Source organism: Fundulus heteroclitus, chromosome 11, assembly GCF_011125445.2.
Source record: "Fundulus heteroclitus isolate FHET01 chromosome 11, MU-UCD_Fhet_4.1, whole genome shotgun sequence".
NCBI classification, from domain to species: domain Eukaryota; kingdom Metazoa; phylum Chordata; class Actinopteri; order Cyprinodontiformes; family Fundulidae; genus Fundulus; species Fundulus heteroclitus.
The window spans coordinates 602458-621515 of record NC_046371.1 but is presented as its reverse complement, the minus strand read 5'-3'; the positions used below and the strand labels follow the sequence as shown (position 1 = coordinate 621515).

Genomic DNA, 19058 nt, shown 5'->3' with positions numbered 1-19058 from the left:
AGCAACTTCTCTGAGCAAACGGTCGTTTGGTTTCTGCTACAAATTTTTATAATTCATGGTGGAATATTTTAAAGGGTGCAGCTTTTCTATCTTTAACGCTGTTCACTGTAATAATGCGTCTCTCTGCAGACAGGCTAGCCTGTTGAGACACAGAGACATTTACCATCTCTTTGGTGAAAGAAGTCCACACAAATGTCTCATTAAATGGAAGAAGTGAGAGGGAATGGTGCCGACTGGACGGACCTCTGCAGCAGGTTTTACATCCAGTGAGAAGCCAGGATCAGAGTTACTGCATTTACTTTATCATGCATCCATCCATCATCTGAACATGGAGAGAGGATGACACGACAACCAGGAGACGGCCGTCCACTCAGCCAGATGTGTCCCAAGTCCAACACACCTGGAACAATCACTGAAACCATCACGGACTACAGAGTTCTGCTAGAGACCCAATTATTTGATTCATGGTTTGTTGACTGGAGTTGGATCCCTGTGACCTAAACTGATTAAATCAAGAAACATGTAACCGGAGGAGCTGCAGAGATCCACAGCTCAGGTGGGAGATCTATCAGCTGGGCACTCCACAAATCTCTCTTTTTATTGAAGAGGGGAAGAAGAAATGCACTCTGGAAAAGAATGAGTAGAAGTCCTGTTTGAAACATGTGGAAGATGGTGGTCTGGTCTGAGGAGACCACGCACCATCCCCACTGTGAAACATGGTGGAGGCAGCATCATGCTGTGGGAACCAGGTCAGAGCTGAGGGGAAGATGGATGGAGCTGAACCTGTTGGAGGCTGCAGGAGAACCTGAGACTGAGGTGGAGGTTCACGTTCCAGCAGGAGAACCTGAGACTGAGGTGGAGGTTCACGTTCCAGCAGGAGAACCTGAGACTGAGGTGGAGGTTCACGTTCCAGCAGGAGAACCTGAGACTGAGGTGGAGGTTCACGTTCCAGCAGGAGAACCTGAGACTGAGGTGGAGGTTCACGTTCCAGCAAGAGAACCAGCCTGAACCTGCAGCCTGAGCTCCAGTGTCAGGGTGGTGAAATAAAAAGGCAGAAAAACTTAAAATTTATGAATGCTTTCCCTGCAGCTTCACACAAATTATCACATAAAATTACAGTAAAAAGGCCAACGCTGACGGCGACTTATATCTGTGATTTATTCACTATATTTATAATAATTAGAGTTGAAGGAAATAACTCGAGGCTCTGGAGTCTAAGCAGCATTTCTTTATGTCTGTTCTAATGAGGCGGACAGAAACAGGGAGGAGAACACATCCCCCAAAATAATCCATCATCAGGACATCAATCAACAGCTATGTTCAGGTAATGAGCCCGACCCAAACCAGCTCACAGCAGGTTCTGAGGCGGATTCAGCATCTGTCTGATGGACAGCTGATAAAACTGCTGGAGGGAGGAGAGCCGGCTGTGGTGCTAGCAGACGTGACCTTCCCCACAGATGTGTCACATGTCCTCTGCTTTCATGGAGGATGTGAGGAGGGTCAGAGCTTTAAAGGCCCACATGATGCAGCGACGTGTGCTCAGAGACCAGAGGAGATCAGTGAATGAAGCATTTCTAACACAGAACGTTCATCCGCCTGGTGGTTAGTTCCTCTACTGAGGACGATGGTTTTTAAATATCATCTATTAAAAAATGCTGCAGCGCTCTGAGAATTTACTGTTTACCAAAGAGAAAATAATATCAGTAAGGCAACAATGAAATAAACAGAGCAAACCTGAACATGAGACTAAGATTTGAAATTTGAAATTTTGAAATTTGAAATTTGAAATGAAATTTATTCGAACATGATACAAATATAAAAATAAAATAGTGCACAGTAGCAAGAAGTGCATAAGAAAGAAGAGAAAATACAGATTTTTTTTTGTTTCAGTTAACATATCATGCTCAAAATGGGGTAGGAAGAAGTGAGAACTTATAAACTCCTACCCCTAAACACTTGAGACTTTAGAGTCCTACTGTCATTAAAGAAAAAAAAATCAAAATCAAAGTGGCAGTTAGAAGTAACAGTTACTAATATTTACCTATACATTTTCCCATTTTATGCTGGTTTATCTTTCTAAACCCTTACACCAAGTTATTATCTTCAGTACACACCTTATTGCTTTCTGTCCCCATGTGTATATCTATTGAAAATTACCTCTTTGTACCTTCTTTTGAATTGTGTTAAACTATTGCTTTGTTTTAAATCTTCATGTAACTTATTCCATAACTTTACACCTTTAATTGAAATACAGAAGCCTTTCCTTGTTGTTCTAAAATTGCGGATCTTGAAGATTGAGTGACCCCTTAAGTTATACCCCCCTTCTCTTTCAGAAAACGTGCTCTGTATGTGCTCAGGTAACAACTTTTTTGATACCTTGAACATAAATTGAGCCATTTTAAATTCTACAAGCTCGTCAAATTTGAGAATTCTGGATATTATGAAGAGCGGGTTTGTATGCTCATAATAACCGACATTATTGGACAAGATGAGATCAGACGGGTTCCTTACTGAGGACAGTAATAGATGTAGGAGGTTCTGAGTTTAACATGTTGGTTCTGTATCATCTGGAAACAGAGAACAGGAAGTGGGAAGGTTCATTAGGCCTCCTGTGAGGATGCCGCCTTCATCAATGGTCCCTTTAAGCATCGTCTTCACTGATATTCCAGGAAGCCTGGAGAACTTTGAGGACCGTTATATTTATGTGAACGGTTCTGGTTGAGTTAAGATGCTTGTATGAATGTTGAGAACCATTGCAGAACAAATCTACCTTTAAGTATTAATAAATTAACCTTGAACCTTTAACTATGATATGGATAACAGTGTTTGTCTCCAGATAACAGCAGCATGATGTTTGTGTCCAAATGGACGGAGGTGACTGCAGCTCATTAGTTGTCTTGTAATTCAAAAGCGGTATTTCCATTCTGTCTCACTTACCCCTAAGTTTCCTACTGATCTGTGTACTGATGCATGAATGTGTGTTAGTGAGGGAGGCTAAAGTGGAAAGTGCTTTGACGGGTCGGTATGACTGGAAAAGCACAATTTAAATTAAGTCCATTTACCACTTAACACCCAGACTGAGTCCAGCCGCCCTGCAGAGGTGGCTCATTTTTGTTTGCAGCAAGCATCTCATTCTTTTGTTCATGACCCGCGTCTCAGATCCATAGCAGAGGTATGGGAGAAAGATGGAGCAAGAAATCCAGAGCTTCACTTTTGACCTCCGCTTCTTCACCAACCAGAACAAAACAGAAGCTTCTAATCCATCTATGAATCTCATGCTCCATCCAGTCATCATCCATGAAGAAGAGACTGAGACTGAGAAGACCTGATTATCAACTCCTATACTTCCAACTGCTTTTAAATTCTCCATTGAAACTGATACCAACAGAACCACATCATCTGCAAACAGCGTCACCCTGAGGTTCTCAGCCCAGAGACGTGAGATCCTGACCCTGGGTTAGGGCGGCCCGGGTGGAGTCCACTGTACCCAGAACAAGCTTCACTTTGAGATGAAATGGCAAAACAGCTCCTCAGCTCTATGAGATTGTGAAATTTTCTCTCCTTCCTGATGACAGAAGCAACCTTTACAAAAGAGCCATTTATACCCTCAGTCCAGCTGAAGAAAACTTGTTTAGAGCTGCACGTCTTACAAGAATTTTGGCAAAAAGAGAACTTTGTCATTTTTAAAGAACCATTTTATTTTTATCTCTGTTTTAAAACAAAGAAAAATATAAACGCTTTAACAAAAAGAGGACAGATACAATTTCGTCAATGGGTTATTTGTAGAAAATTCAGTAAAATGCAACAAAAACAAAAAAACTACAAAGTTTTCAATCTTATGACAAGAAAAAAATTACAGGTACTTTTAGTGTCATTCTTTTGTGGAAAATCAGTGTAATTACTCCACCAAAAAAACAACAAATTATACCTTCATTTGTTATTATGTCTATATGTCAAACCATTGGTTGGTTATAAAGAGCCACAGTGGAAGGACCAATGGGCCACTCAGGTTGCAGAACCCCTGGACTAAAGGGTGCTGGTTGGGTCATGGTGTATTTTCTGGGCTTTACTGCTGGACTGAGGCTCTGGATTTCTTCAGGGACCAAACCGAGTGAGAAAATGAGCGAATCCAGGGACAAGAAGCAGGTATTATAGGGGCTCCAACACAGAGATATAAAGAATCCCTGAATTAAAAATAAACCACGTACATGTAGACGATTGTCTTTTACTGCGGCATCAGAGAACGCCTCATGGAGAAGGAAACCAGTCTGTCTAGTCTGTGAAGACGCCTGGAGTCCATTCAGCAGAACAGCAAGTCTTAAAGTTGGACCAGTTTGGTCAGAGATCAAATCTGAAGGTTTTGTTTTTTAGGTTTCCTCATTAATGATGTAAAGACAAACATTTTTGCTGCTTTTCTGTGATTGCCTGCATGCTGGTACTCACCGGGCTCTCAGGGCGCTGACTGTAGACTTATCAATCCTGCAGAGACACAGAGAGAGGACGTGATGTTAATGGATGCTGCACTCCACCCGTCCTGATAGCGGGCAGAACAGAACAGCATCACCGAGGAGAAGGACGAGATTTACAGCTGCGTTCTCCATTAACCTTAGTGACCTGACAGAGTGACGGAGGGAGGTGTGATCCCAGAGCTTCACAGCAATAAAACACCCGTTTATTAAAGCACCGCCGCAACGATACATCACACATGTGCTTCTGGAGCGCGAAGACGCCATAAAACACAATGAACTGAACAATGTTTACGCTCCAGAGAGCTGCTTCACCATGGAGAGAACATGAATGTTGGTTTCTGTCCATGAACATCTCCAGACTGCCATCTTTAAAAGAGTTCTGCTGATGCTCCACAAATACTTTGGTTTGATATCAGACATGGAAAGAAGTTCTCAATATTTACATCCAGCAGTCATTTCTGCTCTGGATGAAATAAAAAAAAATGAAGAAACACAAACCAGGAGAAAAGGACAGGAGATGAAGGCGAGATAAGGAGACTCGCTGTAAGGGGAGCTCACAATTTAGCTGATGAGGAAAATCATCTTTTCAGGATGCGTCCTGAAGGTCTGATTGGAAACCTCAGGACAAACCCAGAACTTTGGGGGAACCTTTGAGCTCTTCTGCCTTGGGTCGCTGTCAAGAGCAACATCTCAGTTTCCCTCCTGGATCTTTTACCTCCATGAAACAAACCCAGATACAGATAGGGCAAGTTCTGCTAAAAGTCTCTTCCTGTTAAAGGGGAATCATTTCTCTCCACTGTCACCACCTGCTTGCTCAGGAGAAGGAATTGCTGCAAAGTCAGTGATTGGCTACAATCAGCTGAGCTTCCTCATCTTCCTTTCCTTTAGGTTTAAATTGGACCTAAATTTGACAATATCTATGAATTATCTTTCAGTAAATTGAATAATATTTGGACCAAATTGGTTCTGTTGGGACAGAACCTTGAGATGACATTTTTTCACTACCTAAAGAAGAGGAACTGAACAGAACAGACAAAGATCCAGAATTGAGTTGATCCACTAGACTTGTGAGTCTAATGAAATTCTGCATCAGGGAACAAACTGTGACCCAAATCAGAGATTGGACCTCTAACCTAATGTTGACTAAGGAGGAAGAAATAGGAAGAGACATCAATGTTGACATAAAAGCCTGCATGCACAGTTGTTAGTTTGGTAAAAAATACCTTTAGATGCATATAAAACATGTAAAGCCCTAAAATTTAAAAGATATGAACTTATTTTTCAACGGTGAATGTAGGTACATGCTTTATTCAGAGACTCACTGCATCCTTCTGTCTCTGAGTGACCAGCACAGTCGAGGACGCGATCTGGAGGTGTGTGTCCTCCCTAGGGGCCCAGCTATCAGCTCCAACTATTCTGACCCTGAAAAACATCCAGAACCAGCACCAAAAGCTGAGGAGGACCAGTTAGAGTCTCCAGCAGCGTCAGCCGCCTCTGGGCTTTGGTGTGGGGTGAATCTTTGTGTGTAGCTGAAGCATCAGAACGGATCAGTGCAGCTTTGCCTTCATTGCAGCACGTATGTGACATAGAGTTGTTAAATTCCTGCTAAGACCATAAATCTGGGGCAGTGGGGCGTGCTGCAGTAGGAGATGGGAGGTGATGCTGTGATCATGAGTTCTCACAGCCACAAAACGCCGTCTGTAAAAATGGGAGTAAGACTTTTATCGTCCGTTCTTTCTGGGTTTTGTAACACAGAGGCATCAGTTCGCAGCACTTATCACAAAATATGATGCTAATTGATTTTAAATGTCATCAGCTTGGGATTTCTCATTTCTTCAGGAACCAGAGGATGAGCCGCTGTTTAGACTTTCGCCTCAGCTGAGTGGACAATTCCTGACTCACTTTAAGCGAGCAGCATCACTGGTGGAGGGCTTCATATAAACTGTTCTGCCCTCAGGCTCCTCCTGCATTATTAAAGACGGCAACTCTATTATGGGCTGGGTCTGAACTCAGCGAAGATGGAGGGACGATAAACTGTGGAAACAGAGAGGATGGACGGATGATGGATGGATGGATGGATGGATGATGGATGGATGGATGGATGGATGGACATGTGGATGGACGGACGGACGGACGAACAGATGGACAGATGGATAATAGATGTATGGATGGATGGATGGATGGATGGATGGACGGATGGATGGACGGATGGATGGATAATAGATGGATGGATGGACGGATGGATGGATGGATAATAGATGGATGGATGGATGGATAGATGGATGGATGATAGATGGATGGATGGATGATGGATGATGGATGGACGGACGGATGGATGGATAATAGATGGATGGCTGGATGGATGGATGGATAATAGATGGATGGATGGATGGATGGATAGATGGATGGATGGATGGATGGATGATGGATGATGGATGGACAGACGGATGGATGGATAATAGATGGATGGCTGGATGGATGGATGGATAATAGATGGATGGATGGATGGATGGATAGATGGATGGATGGATGGATGGATGATGGATGATGGATGGACGGACGGATGGATGGATAATAGATGGATGGCTGGATGGATGGACGGATGGATAGATGGATGGATGATGGATGGATGGATGGATGGATGGATGATGGATAATAGATAGATGGATGGATGGATGGATGGATGGATGGATGGACGGACGGATGGATGGACGGATGGATAATAGATGGATGGATGGATGAATGGATGGATGGATGGATGGATGGATGGATGGATGGATGGATGGATGGATGGATGGATGGATGGATGGACGGACGGACGGATGTACTAATGGATAATAGATGGATGGATGGATGGATGGATAATAGACAAAAACTTGATTTCACTGCAGAAGGAAATGAGGGAATAAAGGAAGGAAAGGAGGGAATAAAGGAAGGAAAGGAGGGAATAAAGAAAGGAAAGGAGGGAATAAAGGAAGGAAAGGATGTAATAAAGGATTTACAGACGGACTGATGGAGGTGAGGAGAAATTGAGGCAATGACAGAAGGAGGGAGGGCGAGCAGGAAAGAGGAGTGGAGGGAGGAGAGGGCATGAAGGAGGTGGGCAGAATGATTGAAGGTCTGCAGACAGCGCTGCGTATTCTGCTCACAGATTTACTGAGAGCTGCTTTAAATTCCTCCTCTTCCTCGTCTCCAGTCATCCTCAGCCTGATGCTTCACAGCGTTACAGAGTGTGGAGGCTTCCAGACACCATGGAGGGACACCAGGAGAACATCAAGTCCTAAACACTAACAAGAGATGGACTGTCTGAGGGTACAGAGATGGACCAGAAGATCTGCTCCACAGAGGTGGACCTCAGATTCAGGGGAACATCCTGGTCACTGGATCTCCTGCCTAACAACAGTCATCGTGTTTTATCAGACAAACAGATGTTAATTACACTGAAGCTGTTCATTGGAACAAAGGAGCGTATGCTGGGTATAACCCTGACCACTAGATGGCAGCAGTCATGACCAGCGGTCGGTGAGGAACATCACCAGCGAGGCTGAGCTGGGAGGCGTTCATCCTCAGAAGGAGGTGCAGGTGGTTCCTGCTGCTTCCTGTCAGCCTCTCCTGGTTTCACAGCCACAGCAGAATAGTTTGCCTGGTACCTCCTGGTACCGCCTGGTACCGCCTGGTACCTCCTGACACCTCCTGGTACCTCCTGACACCTCCTGGTACCGCCTGGTACCTCCTGACACCTCCTGGTACCTCCTGACACCTCCTGGTACCGCCTGGTACCTCCTGACACCTCCTGGTACCGCCTGGTACCTCCTGGTACCTCCTGGTACCGCCTGGTACCTCCTGACACCTCCTGGTACCGCCTGGTACCTCCTGGTACCGCCTGGTACCTCCTGACACCTCCTGGTAGCGCCTGGTACCTCCTGGTACCTCCTGGTACCGCCTGGTAGCGCCTGATACCTCCTGGTACGTCCTGGTACCACCTGGTACCTCCTGGTACCACCTGGTACCACCTGGTACCGTACCACACCCTGTGAGCTGTACCACCTGAGTTTCTTCTGTTTCTCTGTAACGATCCTCCACTGGGCCGTGGTTCTGATGCTGGGTGTGCGTCGCTCTCTGGACTTCACTGGAAAACTGGATCTTTGCTCCATCAGCGCTTTATTTTCTCCTGGTTGTTATCAGACCAGCAACAAGACCATTATGGCCAAAGTATGTACATTTAAAAGCCTGACAGATCTTTACACCTGCAGACTGATCTTCTCCTCACGTTGCACCTTACCTGTGACAGTCCACCAGAGAAGTGTTGGCTCCTGAAAAAGGACTGAAGCTCTTCTGAGAAAAGAGCCGGTCTCATTTCAGGCGTTAGAATGAAGGACCGACATCTTTGTCACGGTTAGTGTCCAACCCAGCTGGTGTTCTGATGAAGTTCCTCGCCTGGCGATACGTCCCACCATGCGCTGACAGGTTACCGTGTCTGAGACCCCGTTGACTGAAACGTTCTACCTGAGAACATCCGTTTTCAGTGCTGGAGGTACGGGGAACTTCATGTGTTCGTTAGTCTGACCGGTAGAAGACTTTAAATCAATGACTGTGAAATTACAGCTGACACTGGATGTTTCTCTGGAGAACCTTGACCTTCAAACGTTCTTCACAAACTACTCTAACGTCCGTTTTTATTAAAACAGTAAAACATTTGTGTGAAGCATCCATCCTACGCTTCACAGAGGCAACAGGAGGGAACCCCAGTCTTCTCTCTCCAGGAACCTCCAGCTCGTTCTGTGGGATCTCAAGGTGTTTCCAGGACAGACGGGATATACAGTTCCTCCAGGGAATGCTGGTTCTTACCCAGAATCTCCTGCTAGTGGAACGTGCCCAGAGAACCTTCAAAGGCCGGCGTCCAGGGGGAGTCCTGATCAGTTCTCCACACCACCTCCACTGACTCCTTTGAATGCAGAGAAGCTCTCCTCTGATCTCCTCCTGGACCACAGAGCTCCTCCCCTGAGGCCACCCTCCAGAGGAAGCTCCTTTTAGCTGCTTCTATCCAGGATCTTGTCTTTGGGTCCAGACCTGCTGACCACAGGTGAGGGTTGGAACGTAGACGGACCCGTTAAGCAAGAGCTTTGTTTTTTGGTTCAGCTCTTCCTTCACCACAACAGGCTGGAGCAGCACCCACAATGCAACAGAAGAAGTCCAGATTCATGTGTCCATCTCCTGCTGCACCCTACCATCACTGGTCAACAAGATTTACTCAGCTTGCTCCACCTGAGGCAGACTGACCGCCTGCTGTGTACTAAAACAGCATGTTAATGAGATTATGGGACATTTTAACCACCATGTTACCAATCAACATGATGCACATTACAGGGGCTGCAGAGATGAAGCTCATCTCATCGCTGTAGACGTTGTGACTTCTCTTACGTCCGTGACTTGATTGTTCAGGCAGGTCAGAGCTGTTAGACGTCTGAGGAGAATTCAGGAGATACGACCCTCTTCACTGGTTTTAGCTTCACTGAATCGGCTTTTAGGATCGATTCAATACCTCATGTGAGATCATCAGGACGCCTAATGACCTTTTTCTCAGGCTAGACATCTTTTATCAGCCCCCTGGGAAAGATGCTCAATGTTTATCCAGGAGATGATGTGACAGGTGTGAGGCTCTGATTTGTCTTTTTACCGTCTTTCCAATCAAGCTCTAATAGCATGAGAGTCATCACTGAGAAGCTAAAGCAACAAACTCACACATGTTTAGAGCTTTAAAACACACTCACTAATAAATATCTGTTTGAACTGCAACAAATAATAAATAAAAATCAATAAATGCCTACTTTTCTAACTTCCTGCAGCAGCTGGCTGTGCTGCAGCGAGAACAATATGAGCTTAAATGTAAACGGTAACGACAGATGAAGGTTCAGTTTCTCTACAACACCTTCACAGCTAAAATCTTGATTTTGGGGACACCTTCTGTTCTGCTTTTAAAAAGTTTCTGGTTTATAAGTTTTGTATAAAGTATAAACCTGAAGGCCTTTCCATGCGGGTTACGGGAATCGCAACATGAACTTGGGGATGAATGGGGAAAGTCGTAACTCCACCGATTCCACCAATCAAAGATAAGATAGGAGTCACATGATCATGTCAGTGTCCTTCTGCTCCATCTCACATCGTGGTTCATTTTATTGAGCAATAACAGACCAACACTAAACTTTGTTCAATACAACTGCAAGTACAGTCATATAACTTAGTTATGTAATGTTTAGCAGGATTTGCTACTGTCAAAGCGCTAGGCTAATGCAGCTAGCCAAACAATAGCGGACACTATTGGGTGGGCGTCCAACCATCCCTTACAGGAAACAATGTTTATTTTATTAATTTTAATGCCTAGGCAGTGGAACAGAAAGCCTCTGATCCACAGGAGGGTAAACCAGTCAGATCTGAGGCGACACATCGTAGCGTCTGCCATGTTTCACTGAGCGGTAACTGGAAATCATTGCAGACAATGAGAGAGCAGGGATCCGGTGATTTTTCTAATGTTGGTTACCAGAGCAGCACCGAGGCTTTCTGTGAGGAGCAGACCTGGATTACTGAGGCGAGACGATGATAGGCGCGCCAGAGGAAGCTAGCATGGATGGCTGTTCATGTTTCAGTGCTTTGGCTTTTAATCCTCTCACGGGTCACAGGGTTGGCTTGTCCGTTTACAGCGTCGTATGAAGTCAGGCTCCCACAAACAGGATGAGCAGTAGATGGCAGAGCTTCACAGGCAACACACTAAAGTCATTCCTCAGAAGAAAGTTTTGCTTTTGCTGGATAAACACTGTTCCCATTTATCAGTAAAAACTATTCTGCTACGTACTCTCCCTCCCACTGGATCACAGATGGCCTCTTTAAGAAAACGGTGAACTCTTTAAGTGACGCCTGGATGAGGATGAACCCTCCGTGATGATCAAGTGACATTCCAGGTTTTGTGGAGACCGCTCCGCCACGAGCTGCAAACATTCAAGCTGGTTTCCAGTCCTCCGGTCTTTGACTTTAGTGTGTTTCCTTATGTCCCGTGTTCAAGATGAGCCGAACGATTGTCTCCAGATCAAATATTCAGAGTGTTGAATACGCGACCATTTCTAAAAGCAGGAAAAACAACCGGCAGGACCAGGAAGGAGCGGCAGTCTGAAAAACTCTCTGATGAAGCCGTGATATAAGCGCTGATGGCAGAGGAGCAGAAAGGCAACGAAGTAAAATCACACCACAGAAAAAACTTCCAAGACGTTGAAAGCTGATCTCTGGCGACGCTGTGCTCAGGCACCAAAACTCTCCCATACATGCATGGAGCTACATGTAACTCACCAACGCAGCAATTATTCAGTAACAATAATTCATGCCAGGCTACGTTTTATCGTTGAACTGATGAGGATTCACTCACCTCGACATGCCAGTTGCATGAAACCGTGTAAAAAGAGTAATTCACATCTTTCCCTACTTTGTGATTCATTTGGCTAATAATTATTGGACCACTTAGGAGCCTTCATAGAACATTTATTTAATTCTTCACCCATGAATTGCTGATAAAATATGAGAAAAAAGAAACAAGATGGCAGCATTAGGGTTAAATCTGCCGTATTTATCCTGACGCATCAGAACGGCTGATGCCACGCTCCTGATCCCTGTCCTGACGCACTATTCAGAGAGGAGGAGCAAAAGTGACAAACAAGCTTCAAAGACATGACAGCCCCCCCCCCACACACACACACACACACTCACAGCTATGACCCCTACACCCCCCCCCCCCCCCCCCCCCATGGACGTCAGATAGTTTTCCACTGAGAAGATTACCTGATTGAATCTGTTCAGTTTTAACTAAATTGGTTCCTCTACGTCCTTCTATCAAAATCTCCATCTGTGCAACTTAAACATTTTAGTTTAAATTTCTATAAACTAGTTTTACATTTTAAAAGGCACTATAAATACTCTGCAGTTTCTATAATAGCTCTAAATCTAAAGGTTTCCGAACGTTTTCCAGGTGATGGTCAGACGCTGAAGCCGGCTCTAATCCACGCGCTGCTGCCTCTCAGCTCTTTGTCTGCAGAAACCTGCTTTAAATTCCTGAGAACACAGAAAGTTGTTGATTAACCGGCGCCGGCTTCTCCGCTGAGCAGAGACTGACCCAGAAGAAGTTATCAGCGTGGGTCTGCAGGAACAGGAAACGCTGCTGCACGGGTCTAAACGGCGTGATTTAGGCTCTGATGACACTGTGATGTCACGCTGATGTCACTTTCATGCAGATGAAGCAATCAGACTGAAAAGCGTTGAAAGTGTGGCTGAATGAGATCATGGAGGTCTTTATGGAACAATGAAACCAGCAGACTCTCACCATCCGAAGCCTCCAAAGGAGACGCTCCTCTTCCTCCGCAGCATGGTTCCCTCTCCTCCTCCTCCTCCTCTTCCTCCTTTGTCTCCCTGCTCGTCTTATTGTGTCGGGATCCTCCTCCCTCCGTCTCAGGAGCTCTGGTTCCCTCCTGCTCTCCTCGCTGCTGCTCTACCTCCTTATCTCTCCTCCTATAAATACTCTTCCTCGGCCAGACGCTCCTCCTGCCGTTAATGTTTCTCTCTCTTCCTCCTCTCCATCTCACACTTGAGTTGACAGCAGAGGCAGAAAGGGAGCAGGAGAGGAGGAGGAGAGGAGAGGAGGAGAGGAGAGGAGGGGAGGAGGGACGCATCAGCCCTGATGGAGAGGCAAACTTATCCATAATGGATGGAGTTAAAAGGGAAGAAAGACGTCAGGTTCCTGGATGTTTCCTTACGTAAGTCAGACTGCAGCCTCAGCTCACAGATTTTCACCAAACGTCTCAAAGACAATATTAGTAATCAGGAGGAGAAGTTTGCATCATCCATCCAATGAAAAACGGAGATTTTCCATCTTTCCACCATCATCTGGTCAGGAGACGCTGATCTCAGCGCAGGAGGACTTCAAAGCTACTCTTTGAACTTTTTCACATCTTTGTGACAAATTTCTGTGTTTATTGTGAGGATTTTATAAGACAGCTCAAAGCAGTGCTTACCTGAAGGAGGATGATGATGATGATGAACCTGATGACGGAGGAAGGCTGGTTTTCTGGGGCTCGGACCCTCGGCGGTTCTCCCATCAGAACCGAAGGGTCCGGCTGGGAGTGATGGAGCCGTCTGGACCAGCGTCAGAAGTGACTTATTTCTGACGCTAATTTAATTGACAGGAGAAAAGAGGTTGTGAGATTATTACAAACCAGGTGTAACTGGACTCGACGCTTTGGCGCTGCAGTCAGAGGCGTCAGGCTCTCATGATGAAGAGGAGGAGGAGGAGGAGGAGGAGGCAGGTGAGCCATCTCCAGACCCCCAGGTGAATCCCTTAGGTTTGATTTTCTGCAGTGAGTGAGAAGGTCGACTTATTGCAGCTTCCTGTTGACCCTGAAGGCTCCCAGAGAAAATAAGAACTACAAGCCAACGAATAACGATAAAAATCTAAATATTGTACGACGCCATTGGTTTAGAATAAATTACAACGATCAGAGAAAAGGCCTACACAATTCCCCCCCCCATCAATTAATGCCCTATATATATGTGTTGTGAGAATGTTATTAAAGAAAGTCTCTAAAATATATAATGAAAGTAACATGAGTAACATGCGCTCTCTGGACGCCAGCTCTCCCTCTGACTCCAATAGGCACCCATGTTTTACAACCCCCCCCCCTTCATGTCCAGAAGACTGTAGGGCCAGATCTGACTCCATCCTCCATGTTTCCGTCATTAATGGCGTCTGGAATCATCTCAGCAGGTGAAGCTCCTTTCCTCCCTGATGGAGTTCTGCTGACCCAGGAAAGGTCAAGGAGATAGGAGCAGGAGGTAGGAGCTAGGAGATAGGAGCTAGGAGGCAGGAGTTAGGAGCTGTTGTTAAAGTCTTGGGATGGAGCCATAGTCACTGGAAGTGAGTTTCCTCCTGGAGGAGTCCTCGGTTTACTTCTGCTGATAAATAACTTGTAAAAAGCTGAGAGTAAATGTTTGCTTCTTCTTTTCCAGAGGTGTTCCTCTCAGGTTTGGACTTGTGACCTGAGGATTTCTAAATGTTCTGGTAAAATGTAAGCTGCTCTGAAATCAATCAGTTAGAAGTTTCAGTCTGTAAAGACGGTTAATGAGTCACTGAGACGGAAAGTTTCTGTTCCAGCAAACGAAAGGAAACTGGTTTCCACTGAGAAAGAACTATTGCTTTGGGAGAGAGACAACAAACGGCTGTCAGAGAGCAGAGCAGCGTTCTCCTAATGTGGAACTCTGGGCTTTAATCCTCCGGCAGCTGAATTCATCTACGTCTAATTACCACTGCAGGGATGACAGAGAACAAGGTTCCCACAGAGTGAGCTGCAGTCAGCATTTACCTGTTTTACCTTCAGATTAACACGCGGTTCAGTTATGCTCAGCGCAGATTATATTCAGTCAAATAACCACCAAGAGCAATAAATTATTTTCAATAACTCAATTTAAAGAAAATTAATCAGCAGCTCCACTGATCACTAAATATTTCTGATATTTAGTTTATGAGCTGATTTATGCAGCTAATCATGATGTGTAAAGCTCCCATTAATTAATTAATTCATTCATTCATTCACTGACTGACTCATCTATTGGTTGTATGATTGATTTATTGGTTGGTTGATTGGTTAATGTGACCCACTGACACCTGAAGCCCTTAAAAAGTAACGAGCATACTTGGACAGCACATTTTTCTTCCTGCTCAGACAATCCCTGCATTCTCAGCGATGGTCTGGCTGTCGACTGCTCCAGAGACTGTATGTCATAGCCATTAAATTAACTGTGTGCTTTGTCCTTGGATTGCTGTTTCCCTTTTCCTCCATTTTGTTAATAACTTAGAAGGAAAACAGGTGTTTCAGATACCTGAGGAGAAATCTATCCTCTAACCAAAGGAACAGTAAGCCATTTTAATAAACAAACCAACTATGTGGAACACAGGCTCAGACAGTAACACCAAGTGATAGAATATTAAATCTATGAGGGAAATTAATTCCTGTTTGGCTCTGGCTCTTTTTATTTCACTTTATCCAGCCCGCTGTCTGCATCCTGTCTTTCCTCCTCATGTAGTCATTAGGATCGTTCACCACGGCTGCCTCTCAGCCCCTGCAATCAAGATCATCTCCTTCACCTGTTCACGCTGCTCATAAAGTCTCCCCAGACAACTAGAGAGTACCAGATTACTGAAAGCCTTGAACTGGTTCATGTCCAGAATTATTTCCTGTCTGCTTCCTTGTTGGACTTCTACGCTGCCTTCTGTGTTCTGGACTGACCTCCGTTCTCCGGCTCATGACCCAAGCCTGTCCTACGGAACGGATCAAGCCTCTGGGGATCCGTAGTCCTGCCCATCTCTGCCTCCTCAGGCTTCTCCTGCAGAGGGTTTACCTACCTGTGCCAGATTTCTGATCATCCTTCTATTAAACCTTTTAAAGTGCAACTGTGTCTGGTTGGAATATCGGGTTCTGACATTGTGCTACAAACCCCAGATGCTGGCAGGACCGAGGTAGATCTGGTTTAAAAATAACGACCAAAAAATAAAGTCTAAAACACAAAGAGAGAAGCGGGCCGAGCAGAAACTAGAACTACAAACAAAAACTAACAGAAGCTAATAACCAAACTAAAACCGTCAACTTATGACGACGGCAACATTTATTCCCTCCACGCAGCTGAGGGTCAAAGTCCCACATTTCTTTAGGATCTGTTAAAGTCACAGTGTGGAAGGATTTTACCCACTGGAAAACAAATTAAATGCAAAAATACTTTATTAATTCCAAATGGAAATGTTATTTCATGTCATTTTATGAAGAATTATTTGGACAATCTTCTCCTGAGGTTCTAGTCAATCTGGTCTGATTGTCAGTCTCTGATCCAGGCGATTGTGGGGATGAAAGTCAGAAAAGATTCACAAAAGCTGTTTCCTGCTTTAAAATCATTATTTCATTTAGAAACTGAGTAAAACCTCCTGAAGACACAGGAAACCCACCTTTCTATCAGCTCTTCCTAGAGCGTGGTACCAATAAACATGGATGAAAATACAGCTGCTGATTGGACGGCCACAATTACATCTTCTGCTTGAAGGTCCCAGAGTTATTCCTGGGAAAATTATAAATACCTTCTGTGCCTCAGGACAGACGCTGATGGCAGCTGAGACCCGGCACAGATCACTAATTATGTGAAATCCACTCAGCAGTCTGTGAAAGTCCGGCCTGCTCCGACCCAGAGCATAAATGACCCAGAACATTTTGTTCTGAGGACGGACGCCACGTCACACATCCGGACCTGGGTCCATCACAAAGGAAACTACAGAAAAGGAGCTAAACTGACCAACACTCAGACAGGTTCCTGCAAAAAGCACAATCAGAACCACCTGGTTTGAGCCTGAAGACGCAGATCTGAGTCTTCAGGCCAGAAGAATCCAGGAGTCGTGTTGTTGGACTGTGGGAGGAAGCTGGAGTACCTGGAGAGAACCCACACATGCACAGGGAGAACTGTCAGGAATCAGAGACAGAAGACCCTGAATTCAGCCAGACAAGCTGAGGTTGAAATAAAACGGCGATTTATTAACAAAAGCTTGACAGACAGAAAACAAAAATTAGTCCAGAACTAAAAAAACAGTCCACAGCCAACAACCTAAAATAAAACTGGTCAGGAGTCAGGCTGGCTTAATAACAAAAAGGCAGAACAGGTCAAATTATCCAAGCAACAGTCAGAATCAGAACCAGAATCAGAACCGGCTCTGACTTACCCAAGGCACGGAAAAATGATCTGGCAAAGTGACGTGAACTCAAACGGGTTAAAGGAGGTGAACAGAGCAGAATGCTAATTACCAGAGACAGGTGGAAATAATCAAAGGGAAGGTGGTGACTGAAATGAAGTGAACTGATTGGTTAGTGACTGATGATAGGGGCGTGGCAGGCTAACTGATGCAGGTGAACTGAGCTGATGACTGAGAAGTAAAGTGCAAAACAGAATAACTCAAAAACCAACCTGAGACAGAAACTAAGAAAGAACCCAAAACAGAAAACTAAACAGTGGCAGAGACTCGTATTACAAGAACACGCAGCCTCCATGCAGAAAGACCTCCAGCTGGGATTTGAACCCTGCTGCAAGGCAACAGAGCTTCCAGAAAATACCATAAAATCTGAATTTATTTAAGAAATAACAACATTACATTATTAACCCGCTCTTTCATTGCATGTCAAAAGCCCGATACAACGGTATTTCGATACAAAATTACTTGAGTAATTTCAGATTGCGGGGGCGTTAGTTTCATGGATAAAAGGTCCTGCACTGAGGTAGATACTGTCATGTTTGGCGTTTTAGTCGGACCAGGCCAACCAGAGGTCAGGAGATCAGACCTCCTCCCTCAATATGGTGACCACTAAAAACCAAACAAATCACTGTAACTCTTGTTCATTGCCTGATTGTTTGTCAGTTTGCCTTCATATCTGTGATGTGAAGGAGAAATGTGTCCATAGTCATTATTTGCTTTTAATATATCCACAATTTAGTTTTCACTAGTCAAAACTGCATATCCCCTATCCAAAAATACATTTAAGATATCTTGAATTATGGTGGCATTTGAGAAATCTTTAATTAGAATTATGACTAGTCAAAACTAAAATTGAGATATCTTGAATTTACTTTATGACTAGTCGTAATTTAATCGTAGATATGTGAAATGGGTATTTCAGATAGTCAGTAATTCATTGTAGATATGTTGAATTGACGTCTCCATACAACTCAATGGTAAATATGATGTCATTTCGACTAGTCAGAATGTAATTAGAGATATCTTAAATCGCTAAAACGTCTAGTCATAAAACAATTAGAGATATCTGGAATGTAAGGGCGGTACAACCGAATTTATGTTAAAACAACTTGCCATACAGCAAGACCTGGAAAGAGGAAAGACACCTGAGAAGTCCTGCAAGACTCAAGGAGGTCCTCCCAAGTTCTGAAGTGTTCTAATGAATTTCACAGGTTCTAACAGATCCTTTGTGATGGCGGTTGTACTGAAACAGTAATTTCCCTCTGGGATTATTAAAGTATTTCTGATTCTGATTCTGATTAATGAGAGTACATCAGGTATGAATTCAGGTTTCAGAAAAAACGAGGAACAAGCTGTTTACCGTTTTCTCAACCTACAACAGAAAATTACAGCATGAGGCATCATCAGCTTTTTACCAGTAGACTTGGCGAGCCAGATAAACATGCTGGTATAATCAGACATTTGTCCTCCCAAGCTTTGAAAATAGGGTTTTTATCGACATGCATGAATTACGAAACCAAAAATAGAAAATTATATTATATTTATTATATTTTCACCGTGAATGTACATAAGATATCCTCTGCTTTAATTCTTTTTGTCTTATTAGAATGCTGCTGCCCGCGTCCTCACTAAGACTAAGAAAGTAGAGCACATCACCCCAGTTCTAAAATTATTACACTGGCTCCCTGTATCTCAGAGAATAGACTTTAAAATCCTTCTGTTAGTCTATAAATCCCTGAATTAGCACCTAAATCCATCACAGACTTGTTATC

General features: G+C 44.3%; 1 protein-coding gene across 1 annotated transcript in view; it reads right to left on the bottom strand.

Annotated features, from left to right (window-relative positions):
* Nucleotides 1-4561, bottom strand: part of LOC105920830 (rap1 GTPase-activating protein 2) — a 36770-nt gene extending 32209 nt beyond the window's left edge. The window contains 2 exon segments of the mRNA XM_036142662.1: nt 4444-4496; nt 4499-4561. Of these exon segments, the coding sequence (XP_035998555.1) occupies nt 4444-4496; nt 4499-4561 (116 nt within the window).
* Nucleotides 4562-19058: the final 14497 nt, after the last annotated feature.